Consider the following 16,056-nt stretch of genomic DNA (forward strand, 5'->3'; position numbering starts at 1 on the left):
GGAGCTGAGTATATAATGCATGTATCATAGTATTACATCTTGCAGAGAATATGAAGGAATCTTTAAGAATTCACAACAATTTAGGGCGCCTGGGTGGCTTAGCCAGTTGAGCGTCCGACTTTGGCTCAGCTCATGATCTTGCGGTCTGTGAGTTCAAGCCCTATGTCAGGCTCTGTGCTGACAGCTCAGAGCCTGGAGCCTGCTTCGGATTCTGTGTCTCCCTCTCTCTCTGCCCCTCCCCCGCTCATGCTCTGTGTCTCTCTCTGTCAAAAATAAACATTAAAAAAAAGAATTCATAACAATTTTACTAACTTCTGACACTAAATGTTTTCTTTTTATCCTTAGTACCCACAGAATATAATGTACAATTTTAGACTTAATTAAATAAAACCTTATAGAATCTGAACACATGCTAAAATTATGGTAAAAGCAAAGCCCTAAATCTTTTCTCTCTACTACTAACACTCTCTTTTGGTGTAATCTGTAATTATGTTTACATAATACTTTAGAATTTAGGATGGTACAACAATTCATTAAAAGTTGTGTATCTGTTAATAATCTCATGGAAAAATTCTCATTAATTACAGACAAATTTCTCAAAATTGTATTTGGAAGGAGAAAGGGTAGAATCAATTGAAACTATAGAACTTTTATGCAAGTGGTTATGGTAAAAAAACAAAAAAACCTTTGGGAAGGCAACAAGGTTTAACATCCTGCTATTTAAGTACTATTTATACTACACATTCATCAAAACGCTTTTTGTGGACAAGTTGTTAAAGTGACTGATATACTGCCTTGTGAATTCTGCATTAACATACCAACACAGCTAAAGTTTCCTAAGAATGTTGGGCTCACTAGAAAAGAGTACCAATAAATAATCATTTCAGTAAATAAAGTTATTTTATTATAACAAAAGTAAACAAAATTAAGCCTTTATCTATTTATAGAACATACTTTAAAAACTCTATCTGTCATGGAGATATTTCCCAAATAGTCCTGGAAAATTGTCACCCAGACATTTGGGGTTTGGAAAATAAGCTATTAAGTACAAGACCAAAAATGCCTATTCTCTAACCTTAGCCACCTGATAAGGTTTTGAATATTTAAAAGTTTCTAAGGTTTAAGCATTAATTTTACTTTATCTCCTGAAGAGATTAAAGGGCCTCTTACAATTTTGCTCAGAGAGATTTAAAGCCAACAAAAGCAATCTTAAGCTTAACTAGATCAAGAGGCTGTAATATTCTCTTCCCATATTGCTTGACTAGACACCTCACTTGTATTATAAAGAAACTATGTGTATAAAAGTCCTCTCTTGGGGCGCCTGGGTGGCGCAGTCGGTTGAGTGTCCGACTTCAGCCAGGTCACGATCTCGCGGTCCATGAGTTCGAGCCCCGCATCAGGCTCTGGGCTGATGGCTCGGAGCCTGGAGCCTGTTTCTGATTCTGTGTCTCCCTCTCTCTCTGCCCCTCCCCCGTTCATGCTCTGTCTCTCTCTGTCCCAAAAATAAATAAAAAACGTTGAAAAAAATTTAAAAGTCCTCTCTTCCCAAAGTAAGTATCCATCCAGTAGATAATGTAAGAGAAAATGCAACAAAACCTGAAAGTGATAACATATATCTCATCAGCTGAAGTTGCCCACATATGGTAAAGAGGGTTCTGGAGTTACTGAAGTCGAATGAAATCAATTTTGGTAGATTTCAGGAGGATGATTTGTAAAGAAGATACGGATTTTGTCACTCAGAAAAAAAGATTAGAGTTTACAATGGCGTGTTAACCTTCTGAAAGAAAGTCAAGTGATGAATCATGAGAAATACATGATAAGAAGATTTGCTTGGTAGTCCTTTGATATAGGATACTTAAAATATTCTAATTTCTTTAAACTCTAACATGAAAGCAAATGAACTGATTTATTCTTGATATCTTGTACCATTAGTTCTATTGATTTTAGAATAATCTTCCCAAGAGATAGATGTCCTTTGAAGTACTGTCTTTGCTTATCTATTTTCTTACCTATTGAATGTCAGTTATTAAATCAAGACCTTAGAGGATTCCTATGGATTCATCTGATTGGGAGGCCTTCCCTAAATATGTGTTATTGAATTGGCCTTTCGTCAATAGCACCCTGTACCACCTGAGCATTATTTTACTTTGACTCTAGTCATTATGATATCTACATTTTACAGCTCTTTAATAAAAATACAGGCAATTAATTTAAGGACTCAGAAGAGAAGGAAAGTGAATCCTGCTGTTTGCTATCTAGGCTAAAGTAGGGAAGTAACATTTAATACATTTAATATAGGTCACAGATCACCAAACTAAGTGAGGGTACTGGAGTCAGCTGTGAAGAGGAGAAAAAGGCTTATAGTGGAAGAAGATGGAACTCCTTGCTCATATCAAACATAGATAAACAAGAAAGCAAACTTACAAAGGAGCAATGGTAAAAAAAGGAATTCTATTCAAATTTCACATCTTGTCATTCAAGAGTCTTTGTCAACCTGCACTGTCTCTTTGATTTAAGTGGTCTGTCCTTCCAGATGAGGGACTGAAGCAATTTATGGAAAATATAAAGTATTTTTGAATAGTCAGAACTACATTCACTAATTCCATAAAAATACATATTTCACAAATCCAACAATTTAAGAGATTTTCTTTCTGTATTTCCATTGCCTGAGAAGCTGTGTTCCTTTATGAACCAATTTTTGCCTTTTATCACATGGTAAACCTTAAATGAACCTACCTAATGTTTCTATGGGAACTGAGATCAATATGGATTTCTTTTGATTAGAACACTATTTAATTTTTTTTATTTTTTCATTAAAATTTTTTTTAACATTTATTCATTTTTGAGAGGCAAAGCGCAAGTGGGGGAGGGGCAGAGAGAGAGGGAGACAGAATCTGAAGCAGGCTCCAGGCTCTGAGCTGTCAGCACAGAGCCTGACGCGGGGCTCGAACTCACAGACCGCGAGATCATGACCTAAGCCGAAGTCGGATGCTTAACCGACCTAGCCACCCAGGCGCCCCAGAACACTACTCGTAAATAAATATCGGTGGCTTTAAAACTTTGGTCTGCCTAAATATTGGTATATTTAATATATGTTAAAATTGTCCCCCTCAATTATGATACTTAGAAAAATTTCTTATCAATTGTTGTTATTTTTCTAAGCAGGTTCAGTGTAATATTTGGCACATCTTAAAGTATTTTTCATGCTCTTTTAATGAATTATGAAGTTATAATTTATGTTAACCAGAATAGTTTCTTAATTAATAAAGACATTCAGTATCTTTGTAGATATTTTTACATTCCTCTCAACTTTTAATTGGTTGTCCCCCTGCTGTGTAAAATATTTTTCTGGCTGACCTGCAGGTACCAGAAGAATACCTCTTCCTTCTGAGTAAACATTAGTTAATATTTCTAGTTTAAAGACGTCGCATGTATTTTTATAACTTCTGGCATAAGCTGAGACTAATTCAAGTTCCTGAGTAACTTCAAATTCCTTTAGCACAAAACAGTTCCTGTCAGTGACAAACCTGTGGATACCATTAGAAAGGTGTGTCTTTTAGAAAATGAAGTAATTAGAAGTGTATGAAGTTATTAAGCTGAGAGGAAAAAAGAACACAAAATTAGAGGATATTTTCTCAAATAAAAAAATCAGGTTAAGATGTGCAAGTGTGTCAGAAGGGAAAGATGCCATTTAGAAAAAGAGCACTTAAGATTTCTTCACTGGTTAGCATATTTGTACTTTAACATAATTTTCTTTTTTCTGAATTGCTACCAAGTTAGAAAGAAATATACATATAAAAAGAACATTAATAAGGCAAAGGGTTGGGTTGGGTGGTGAAAGATCTGAGAGTTCTGAGCACTGCAGGTAGGTCTCAGAGTATGTGACATGCGTTAGTGTTCAGAGTATTATTTCTCTCTCTCTCTCTCTCTCTCTCTCTCTCTCTCACACACACACACACACACACACACACACACACACACACACACTCTTAAAATGACTAAGAGGAAGTATCCAAAGGAAGGATAATCGTTGGTTTTAAGAGGTACCATTCTCTAAAAGAGAATTCTAGTTGCCTATCTCAAAGTCTATTTATTCTCTTCCTTTTAGAAACAGAATCCTTATTTTTTTTTCTTGCTGGGCACATTGCTATCCAACTAAAAAGACTAGATTTTCTATTTTTCCTCTCAGCTAGATGTGACTTTGGGATTAACTTCTGAATAATGTGATAAAAGCATGTGTCTTACAGAAAGCTCCTTTATTTAATGAAGTCTTCTTTATCCCAGTGCTGTGTTGATACACTGACTCTCCAAAAAGAAAATTAAAAAACCCTGATTTATGGTTTTTACCAATTTCTGTGGTGTATATACTTCCACCATGGCTGATTTCAAGTAACCAAAGTGTGATGGACTGAATTGTGTCCCCCAATCCCTCAATTCATATGTTGAAACCCTAACTCCCAAGGTATTTAGAAATAAGGCCTTTAATAAGATAATTAAGGTTAAATTGAGGTCATAAGGGCATGGCCCTTATCTGATAGGGCTGGTCTCCTTATAAGAAGAGGAAGAGACACCAGAAGTGCCTGTGCACAGAAGAAAGGCCATATGAGGACAGAGCAAGAAGGTAGCCAACTACAAGCTAAGAAAAGAGGTCTTGCCAGAAACCCAAATTTTTGCCCCTTGAGCTTAGGTTTCCAGCCTCCAGAAATAAATTTCTGTTGTTTAAGCCACCCAGTGGGTGGTATTTTACCATGGCAGCCGAGGAAGACTAATAGTCAAGATAATGTCACCGAATATGAAGTAGAGAAGAGATGCACAGAATTGGCTTTTGAATCCAATATGAGATGGTGTTAGCACACCACTGCTTTATCAGATTGCTCAAAATTTGAGAGTGACAGTAAGGGCCGTAGAAGTCATCTTACTTCATGATGATTATGGCTATACTCTAGGGACTATGGAATGTTGACTAGAAATAAGTCTGCTCTGGGACAATATTGTCAAGCTGCCATACCAGCCCTCAATACAAGCCAGATTCAGTACATGAAGCTCTGGGTATTACACAAGAGAATATTTATGGAGAACAAACCACATTTTGAGCCACACGACTGACTGAATCATGAACCAGGGGATCAGAAATCAAATCACATGAGCCATTTTTCTACACTGGAAAGAGACTGGAAAGATGGACACCATCTCTCAACTTGATACATCAATAATGGGGAAGGATCCCTGGTGTGTTTCCACTTTACTTTTAGATCCTTCCGTCTTAACTTGGTATTCAAAGAAGTAAAGGAAAAAAAATTTTAGAGACTTAAATCTGTATAGACTCTTATTAGATGGTGTGGGATACTGATTGAGATCTTTCCTGCCTCTGGAAATCACCAATAGTTCAGGGATTATATGTATGAGATGATATAGAATTAGGAGCTCCGTTGAACATAATTCCCCAAGGGTGAGGGGGAAACAAACAGATCTGGTGGCTTTCATATCAAGGGATATAAACAGAGGACTAGAAGAAGAGTATAATATGAAGAATACAATACTTAGAGAGAAAGATGGTTCCCTTAAATTTTCAAATGTTTTATCACACTCTATCCAGAAGCTGAGGGTGAGTTATTCCAGAAAAGCCACTCCTTATGTTTAAGGGAATTGCTAGAGGGAGACACTGACACCTTATTCCTCAGTTGGATGTGTGTTTAAGTGTTTGTTGTCTTACATCTTATCTCCCTTATTTCCAAATGTACTATAAGTGAGTATTTGGAATGTAATTAGAGCAGTTATTTTATCAACAAGGAAACTGAGGCACAACTGAGAATTGTCTAAAGTTACCCAGTAAATGGCTCAACACAAAATAAAAACAGCTCCTTGGCCACTGAAGATTCTGGACAAATCACTAGCCTTTAAGAGCATGCTGGACACTTTCTCTTCTTTTATAATTGGTGTAGGGAAAAAAGAACTCAATTGTACTGTGCTGTTCAGTGCTGTTCAATGGAACTTTCTAAGAGGATGGTATGTTCTAATGAAGCACTTGAACTATGGGTAGTGCAACTGAGGGAATTCATTTTAGATTTCATTTAATTGTAATAAAGTTTATATAACTAGTTGTGGCTAGTGGCTACCATATTGGCCAGCACAGCTACAAAGCATAGTTTATCCACCTGTGGCCTATGACCCACTTTATGAATGGTGAATTACCATTTAATTCACGACGTCAATTAATTTGGTTTTGACTAGCAATGAAGTAAACGAAAAGAAATAGAATTTCTATCTATTTACATTACCCCTATGCTCTTGCATGTTGTTCACTTTTGCAATATAATCCTTAACATATTAATCATAGTTATTTAAAATTCTCTGTCTGATTACTCCAAAATCCATCATCCATGTCACATCTAAGCCTGGCCTAATATTTGCTTTATTTCTTTAGACTACGTTTTTTTTTCTTACTTTTTGGCATGTCTTGTAATTTCTTGTTGAAACCCAGACATGGTGTGTTGGGTATAAGAACTGAGGAGGTGAGCATGCAGTGAAGACTATAAGAATATGGCTGGAAGGTGGGTTATATTTCATGTCTATTATAGCTGTATGCCAGAGGCTTCAAAGTCCTCTATTATCCTGGTTGTTGTCTTTCTCTTTGACCTTGTGCTTCCCTAACTACTCCTCCTCAGAAAGATCCTGCATCTTGCAGTACTTCTAACTGGAACCATCTCCATTATACTGAAACCCCTTTGTGGTGGTGGTCAGGTTGGGGGCAGTCGGAAGCATTCTAATCTTGCGATGAAGTCTTGGTCTTTAAGTGGGCTGGTGTCTCTAGGCTCTGACCTTCACAAGTATTTCTGCTGTGGCAGAGTTTTCCTTCCCCACCCTAAGTGAGATAGAAAAGCTACAGGGGGTACAATGGGATAGATGTCCTTCCTCAGTGGGGATAAGACACTGGTAAAGTGGTTTCCCTTAGAGAGTAGGCCTTTGTTATGGAGAATAGACTGGAGTGGTTCACCATGATTATTCTCCTTCAGAGCTGTCAGAGCCTCTAGAAGATCTTCCCCAGGTCTTCCTATGTGAACCTGGTGGTGGTGGGGTTCCTGGAAGGGAATCCCCCACAATTACGGGTGCTTCTTAAGACTGTAGCCACCAGGAGTTTCATACTCTTGAGCCAGTCCACACTCCACCCCCAGCAATTCATCAAAATTACTATTTAAATGTGCCGACCAGTTTATGGCTCCAGTGACTTTTGCTCCAGCCAAGCAGATCTTGGGTGTCACTCTCTTGATTTACTGTCTCCTTCAGATTTTGGGAAAGTGGTTCCCCCTGCAACCTTAGTTCTCTGACGAGTTCAAGAAAAGTCACTGATTTTCAGTTTGTTTAGCTTTTTCTTATGGTAGGAAAAGGAGTGACAATTTCCAAGTTCTTCATATGTCAGGGCTGAAACCATTACTCTAATAACCACTTTAATTTATTTATTTAAAAAAAATTTTTTTAATGTTCATTTATTATTGAAAGTCAGAGATTCAGAGTGTGAGCAGGGGAGGGGCAGAGGGAGAGGGAGACACAGAATCCAAAGCAGGCTCCAGCCTCTGAACTGTCAGCACAGAGCCTGACATAGGGCTTGAACTCACAGACCGTGAGATCGCGACCTGAGCTGAAGTCAGACGCTTAACTGACTGAGCCACCCAGGCGCCCATCTAATGACAACTTTTAAAACCTCTGTTTGAAGTATGTATTTCTGAATATGTACTGAGTTGTGATGTAAAATGTAGTTCTTGCTAGGGTTAAAAAAAATGTTAAGAAACAGTGGCATGAGGCAGAAAAAAAACAAGACTCTGGGCCATTTCTGCTGAGGTATGTCCCATCCATATTTCCATACACATTCATGGAACCATCCTATTTATTGCTACCTTTGGTAAAAGAAAAAAAAATCCTATTAATTTATAAAACATACTAATTGAAAATAAGAATTGGAGAGGTTAAATAGCGTAACTGGTAAATAGTGTTGTATTTGTTTTTTACTACAAATTTGCTGTTCGACTACATGGACAGTATTATGGGCTGGTATCTTGGAAGGTTTCTGCTTTTCTGAAAAACATTTGAATTTTGACATAATTTATTCTTTGCACTGCTCTTAGTGCTAGGTAAACTGAATATATAATCTTAATGTGAATAATTTTATATGACACTTTGATTTGCTATTTGGGAAATACTATCTAAGTACTTCTTAATTTGCAATATTGATTTTTCGGTAGCGATTTTAGTCTAACTAGATTTCGTTTAAACTCGAAAACTAATGAGTTAGAAATTAATGTTAATTAAATCATTTTAAAATGTGGCATAAGGAAGTAGGGGGCTTTGGAAGAGAAAGAGAAGAGACAAAGTTTTTTCTCATCTCACTTCTGCACACCTTCATCCATCACAGGAACCATGTCTGAAACGTTTATAAATGCTTGGTGTATAGGCCTTCCTTTCTATAATTCAACTCTCACCTAGGCTGTGCAAGGAAATCCATAGAGGGGACATGCTTTGCATAGCACAATAGAAAAGGTTTGTAAGTGCTCTATAAATGGGCTTCATAATAATAGCTACATTCCAAAAGGAAAAAAAAAAGTTCAGGATGTATTTGACACAGTATTTAATTTTAAATATTTTTACTACATTTCCAGGTTCATAATAAGATTGTATATACTTTTCTACTTTAACATATTTTACAAAGTTCATATTTATGAAGTTTTATAAGGTAATTTTATTCTCTGATTGTAAAAAGATATCTTAAATTCAAAAACAAAGTAGTCCTACATTTGTATCAAAACATTCAGAAATGAATCTATTAAACTTTGATTTAAGTACAATATTGTGGCAGGTGTGGCTACTCCATCTGGAATTTTAAATCTGATACAATTTATGATGCTGCAAGCAAAGGTGGATAATAAAATGGTAAACCTCATAAATTAAATAAGGAAAAGATGGAGGATTGTATATAGAAATGGGACCATGATGATAAATAGTGAAAAAGAATGGCAAAAAAAAGTAAAAAGTTCATGAACAACAGTCCAAGGGTTCATTAATCCTATTATAATAAAGCAAACAATTTTAGTTCCATATTTAATGGCTGATGTATATTAAAGTGCTCTCTGCTGACATATTTAAAAATATGTGATATTGCTGACGGTCATTTCACCACATGGTACACAAGCTAATTTCTCATAATTTACACATTCATACTTTTGGGAATCCAGATTAATAATAACAACCTCGGGTATGTGAAAGCTAAACACAGGAAACACCTGCAGAACAATATTAGTTTCTGTAAGGAAGTGAAACCATTTATCATTAATTTATTGAAAGAAACTCAGGATGATGTTCTATATTTATTAATGCATAAAAAAATTTCTTACCTAAAGCTTCCATACACCAGACTGTCTTATTCCAACGGGTTGGCTGTGTTCTAACACATTTGCTATTTGATGTAAATTCAACCTCCACAGTATCACCAATGACTTCATCTCTCAAAATAATAAATATTTCACCAGGATTCTATAAGATAAAACATGTAACCCAATGAGGACCTTGAAAAAGTTTACATTAACCTAAGAACCCACTATATTTAATAACAACAAAGTCTGCACAGGATAATTATGTTTTCTATCATGTCCTATCTTTTCAAACATAGTCAGAAATAAAATATGTAAATGTGACTCTCACCACATTTTAATTTTATCAACTTGGTGTCTATTGAATTCTCAACTTTTTCCCCAACCCCATCTTTTGCAACTGAAAAAAGTGAGGACACAGTTGCTTCCTTTTGGCCTTGACTCTTCCCTGTCCAAGAGGATCCCTATCTCAGAGTAAGGAGCATCACCTACAGACCTCCAGGGAGCCGTCATTTGCTAACCAAAGCTTTTTTTTCCCCCCTGAATCCTTTTCCTTTGCCTTTCCAGAACTTAGTATATTCACCTATAAATGACAGGACTGAATAGGTATAGCTGTAAGATCTCTTAACATTTTAAGTATGAGTTTTAATGTCCAATGTTTTAAATATCCAATAGTTTTAAATCTTACCTAATAGAAATTCTCTGGTTACTCTTTATGTGTGATGAGTATCTATGAAGGTTACTGAAATGACTGAAAGTTATAAATCTAAAAGTTTCAAGATTTTATTAATGTCGAAAGCTAAATCTATGGATGTAAGTCAAAAGGAGTTATTGAAAACCATTCTGGGGAAAAAGCCAGGAAAAATAATTAGGGATAAAAAGATTGACATTAATACAGAGAAAAAGAAGGAATAAATATTTGCTGAATATCTATTTTATGCTAGGAATTATGTTAAGCACTTTTAATATAAAGATATTTCCTTTAATCCTAACCAAAACATACATACACACATATACACACTGAAACCAAAATGGAAGGCTATTAGTTTTCTTTTAAGAACAGGGTAGCTAATACAGAGAGTTACATTCTGAAGATTAATCAGAACTATCTAAATCACAATCTGTACTCTCCTTTACACTGTGCTCTTTGACCCTTCAGAATAACTAAAATGAAATATCATTTTTATGTTTATCTCAGGTATCACCTTCCAAATGCTTTCCTCAAAGTCAAACTAAATTTCAGTCCCTCGCAAAATAAACAGAAACCTCATTTATATACTCTTATAAAATTGTGTTTACCCAAAAGTCATTAACTTCAAAGTTCTCTTATTTAAAAGTTATCTGTGTATGTATAAATCACCTGCTGATAAAACTTACAACTTTAACGCTCTGTACCAAAGACTTTCTACAAATATATTAATGTGGGGCGCCTGGGTGGCTCAGCTGGTGAAGCGCCCTATCCTTCATTTTGCTCACTTCAGGATCTTATGGTTTCAGAGTTTGAGCCCCATATCGGGCTCTATGTTGACAGTGTGGAGCTTGGGATTCTCTCTCTCTCTCTGTCTGTCTCTCTCTGTCTCTGTCTCTGTCTCTGTCTCTCTCTCTCTGCCCCTCTCCCCCCTCAAAATAAATAAACAAACTTAAAAAAAAGGTTGATGCCACAGAATTGGTTCAGCCTACATACTTCCACTGCGGCCATTTTTTCACCGGAGTCCGGTGCTCCCCAATATTTGTCTGCAGGATATTTTAAACTAAATTTCTCCTCATCAATTGCATTGCAAATGGAGAAAAGATGCCACTATTCCACAGGACACACATTCTTGGCCTCACACATCCCGCATGTCAAGAATGCCTCCCTGTATTCTTCCCTATGCCACACTGAAGCACTGCCTCATGTGACCCCCGAGGTCAGGAAGGTGAGCTCCTCCTGTTTGTCTCATCTACCACCTCCTCTTCACGGGGCCTCCTGTCTAGCTCAGTTTTTTAGTTCCTCTGTTGCTCACACCTGTCACCAAACCTTTCATGACTTCCTATTTATTTTGGCCCCGATCCCCAAGATCCTCTGCATCAAAGTTCTTCAGAGCTCCCTTTCGAGTTTCCACTGTGGCTTATTCAACTTTGGCCTCTCCCCTTCCAAAGTTAGTTTGCCTCAGCATCTTCTCCCAGTGTATTATTCTCATTCTCATTCTAATGAGTGCTCACACCCATTCTCATTCATGAGTGCTCACACAGGCTGCTTCTTAATGCATCAGATTCCCTCCTTAATAGAGGGCAGGACTCCACCTTTCAACCTTTTCCAGAGAAAAGTTCTAAAGGAAAGACAAGCATACTGACCACCCCAAATGAGGGACTCACATCTTCATTTGTACCCAAGGCCAGCTTCACAGGTGTATGACCTGGACTGTTGCACTGGCCGTGCACTTAGAAGGCCCTGCACTTGCTTTAACGTTCTGCTGTCACTGCCTTAAAGCGCTTACTAATTTGAACAAGGGCCCCTACACTTTCATTTTGCACCAGGCCTGTTTGTACCTAATGTTGGCGTGCCATTTCGTTCCTACTCTCCCTCCATCTCCCCACTTCTCCTCTCCTCTCCCACAAGGCCTGACTCGGGGTTTCACAAGCTTCATAAACCCTCCCTACAACTGCAGCCCACAGCAACTTCTAAGGGAATCATGGAGCGTTTCACATTCACACTCCTCATTCGACCTTCGCGAAGTCACGCCCCCTGCTCTTCATTAGTTCTTCCTGTCTGTGTGTTGGCTTCCCGGCTAGAGTTTCAATATCCTGAAAGTATTTTTATTTTTTCATATCATTGTGGCATCTTGCAAAAATTATGTACATAAGAGACAATCTGTACATATTTTTAAAATGAAGATGGAATAAGTCTGTTAAAATGTGACATTTTAATATTGAACACACCCAGCTCCATTCCTTACATCCCTCAGGACTCCCAGTTTCAGCTGTTTGCTGCATGTCCACAGAGAAAGTGGCCTGCTCTAGGAGGGAAGGCCTGCATTGTCCAGCCTTGTCCTTAACTATTATGAACATCTTAACTAAAAATCTAATTATGTGTGTACACTTAATCCAATGGAGAAAATACTCAAAGGATCGTAAATTTGGCTTTATCAGTTATAAAGCTGCTGTTTTGCTTTCAATCTTTCTGACTCATCTGTTTATCCCCTGTTTGGCGCTGAACATTCAGGGACAGAGAGAATTATGATAATTATCCCTTCCAAAGCCTAAAGTTTTGTGGCATTGGTCACAAAACCTTGCGACCTAAACAAAGGGGCTAAAACTTGGTCTATAATAGAACACATAAAGGGTGAAGTTTCCGGGTCTCCTAGGGTTGGTGTCTTTAGGCTTATACGATATATCACGCACAGGCAACAAAGGATTTTTACCCTAGTGGATCATCATATCAGCTTACCATGACTTTTTTACACAGACCAATGGTTCTTTTCATATATTCACGACTACTTTCATAGGCACCGGTTTAATGAGCACAGTTGCATGTGTTTTATTAAGCCAGGACTGTGCAGGCTCCTGTAGCTGACCTCTATCTGACCCATGACAGCACAGCAAGGATTAGGTTATGGCAATGGTTCCAAATTTGGCTGTTAATTCTCACCTTCAGCATCACCTGGGCAGCTTTTAAAACTGTCAGTGTCCAGGCCATAAACCAGACCATTTATATCCAAATCTCTGGGGGTAGGATTTAGGCACGTTTTTTTTTTTTAAACCTCCCCCAATAACCGCCGTCCGCAGCTTAGTTTGAGAGCCACTTGGTTAAAGGTAAAGACCTCTTTCGGTCACTGTAAAACCTTACCACCAAAAGGGGTGGAACCTTACAACATAAGCCTTTCGCCATTGATACACACAATAGTCTTTTGCAACTTTTCCTGTACTTTTCAGTGAAGTCACAGGATCAGACTTTAAGGTTGATTACCAAGAAGTAGTGTGTGATTTGGTATGAGAAATTAAGTGGGAAGTGCCATTAGCTTCTGTATATTATTTTAAACCCTATCTTCGGCCAAGGAATGAATGCATAGGAGGTCATCTCTGAGATCTTTGTGGCTTTCCCATAGGCCCCTCAGAATCACACCTCTCCATATAGTCTAAGGATTTCTCTAGATTTATTGGCTACGTAATCAGGTCTGCACTGTGGTTTTGGAGACTCACATTACAGTGGTAGCTACAGAGGTATGTCAAGGAACAGGTCAAATAAAATGAAGGTCTTTTTGAGGGAATGTGCCACGTTCTAGGATTTGGATAGAAAGACACTTCAATGAAATTAATATAGATCCAAATGTTGATTTAAAGCCACTTAAAAGGCCTTTCAATGTTATACTGTAACTTGAAGAATTATATTTGCTCCTGAGATCAACAAGTGACTGGATTGGTTTTAAAACAATTTCAGTCTTATCATCAGAAAAGGAGCAGTGGGAGAATAACATAAAAATTAAGAAATATCAGTTAATTACACTCAAGGAAGTAAGAGATTCTGGGGGGAGAAAAGCTGAGATTGCAGTAGACAAATTCTACCAAAAGGAAGAGAAAACAGATTGAAGGCCTGTCTATGCAGATAAAACAAGATAAAGAAGATAAGCTCATTCCGAACCGCTTTTTAGGATAGAGCTCGTGAAGGGGAAATAACGAAGCCATTGCTGAACCTATGACTGAGGCTTGTGGAGGTAACTGAAGAGGCAGGAGGCATCAGAGGGCAAGTGACAGTACTTTCCAAGAGGGCCCACCGAGGAAAACATTTAGAGGCTCCCTCTTAAGGCTTCAGGTAAAATCCATAAAAAGAGGGACAAGAGTCACTGCTTACAGATTGTGCAGCTCTAACGAGTGATTACAGAATAACTGAGCGGATTGCAGAAAAGCCTCTGAAGGGGAGCACTAATTCTTGATGCCATTATTAGGTGATGTGAAGGCAGTTTATTACTGTAAGGGCCATAAATGTATCTCCTGTCCTTGGAGACAGGATTTAACGTTGGCACTATTGACGGTTTGGGACCAGAGAAGTCATTGTGGTGGGGACCACCCCTAGATGCCAGTAGCAATCCCCCCAGGATGACAACCAAAATTGTCTGCAGGCTTTGTCAAATCCCTTCGGGGGGCAGGGGGAGCAAAATCATTCCCAGATGAGAACCACTGCTCTGAGGGAGTTTGTCTGAGGAATTAATGAAATTTGGACTTTGTAGTAATACACAGCATAGGGCAGAGAAGTTAACAAATAATAGGCCAGGTCCAGTTCTAGTTTATATGTTATTCCAATGGAAGAATGCCTCCCAGGTGGATTTCTCATTGGGGACATAAAGTTGGATAAGACTCTTTTATACAATGAATGTGTCTGACAGGCTTAGAACTTGGACATCGTATCTCTCACAATCAATTACTCCACAAGATAAAATCAAGAGGAATATGCTTGAAAAACAAATGTGTTGGCTCATAACAAAATAAATAAATAAATAAAAATACTAAAATATAGCACAGAATGCTAATCCTAGAAAAGGCAAAAGAAGAAGCCAAATTAAGTAGATTTGCACCTTTAAGACCTACCAAGGTATTTCTCAAAGAGACAGGGAATAACTTACATAAACAGAACACTGGAGGCCTATCTTCACTACCACATGAAAAACAATGTTGAAGAAAATGTATTTTCTGCTGTTTTTAGAGTGGCACAAGATTTTCAAGGCTTAGGAAATCTAAAATCCATAGAAAGGAACAATGCTTGGAATGACGAATAGGCAGAGGGATCAACACTCCCATGCTCCTGGGGTCAAAAGTAGCAGCAGTATTACCTGCTGCCTCATTTGAACAATCTACTAAAGCTGATTCTCCAGCACAGGTGAGGGAACAGGGAGGGAACCTCTACGAGGCAAGTCCACAGACCGAATAAATTTTACAGCAAGAAGCAGCAGCAGGAGGGACCTTACCCCTTACCCCCACCCCCCGCTTAGTCAAAGAGAATGAAGATTATGCCACTACATAGGATTACTCAACTCAGCGCTGGCATACCGGAAACCCAAAACTAGAAGGGCACTTTGTAGATTTCAAAGGTGCTGGGTGTGAAAGAGGCATGTTTCCAAAAAGACCTGGTGACTGGCAATTTAGCACTGTAAATTTCTAGCTTTTGTAATGTTTATTTTATTTCTGAGAGGGAGAGAGCGTACAAGTGGGGAGGGGCAGAGAGAGAGCGTGACAGAGGATCCAAAGCAGGTTGTGCATTGACAGCGGTGGGCCCAATGTGGGGCTCGAACTCACGATCTGGGAAATCATGACCTGAGCCAACCGAAGTCGGATGCTCAATCAAGTGAGCCACGCAGGCACCCCCTAACTTTTGTAAGATGGTGGCAAAGTCTCAACTATCACTTACTGGGAGGAGGCCATATATTCCGTTGTCTCCACTCACCCACCGACTGGAAGATGTCTCAGAAATGAGTAAGTTCACAGGTTGTGCTTTCAGACAACCAGCATTGACTGAAAGTTACCCTGGCAAATCTGAAACATGATTTTCACTCATTTGGATACAAATGATCTTTCCTTTGCTACTTGGCCATTGTTACATGGACTCAGATTGTACTAAGATCTAGGTTCCGAGAGCACAAGATTTTGGCTGGGACAACTGTTTTTTGTCTGGGAATTAGTTTATTTTGAATTCTTTAGTGTGTGGGGCTGGTGCTAAAGTAATCTC

At 38.2% G+C, this 16,056-nt stretch overlaps 1 protein-coding gene across 1 annotated transcript in view; it reads right to left on the reverse strand.

The window, feature by feature from the left end:
* BANK1 (B cell scaffold protein with ankyrin repeats 1) overlaps positions 1–16,056 on the reverse strand; it is a 310,669-nt gene that overhangs the window by 213,126 nt on the left and 81,487 nt on the right. The window contains exon 4 of the mRNA XM_042984124.1: positions 9,384–9,522. Within this exon, the coding sequence (XP_042840058.1) occupies positions 9,384–9,522 (139 nt within the window). The remainder of the gene's footprint in view (positions 1–9,383; positions 9,523–16,056) is intronic.

The sequence above is a fragment of the Panthera tigris genome, chromosome B1 (genome assembly GCF_018350195.1).
Source record: "Panthera tigris isolate Pti1 chromosome B1, P.tigris_Pti1_mat1.1, whole genome shotgun sequence".
Lineage (NCBI taxonomy): Eukaryota > Metazoa > Chordata > Mammalia > Carnivora > Felidae > Panthera > Panthera tigris.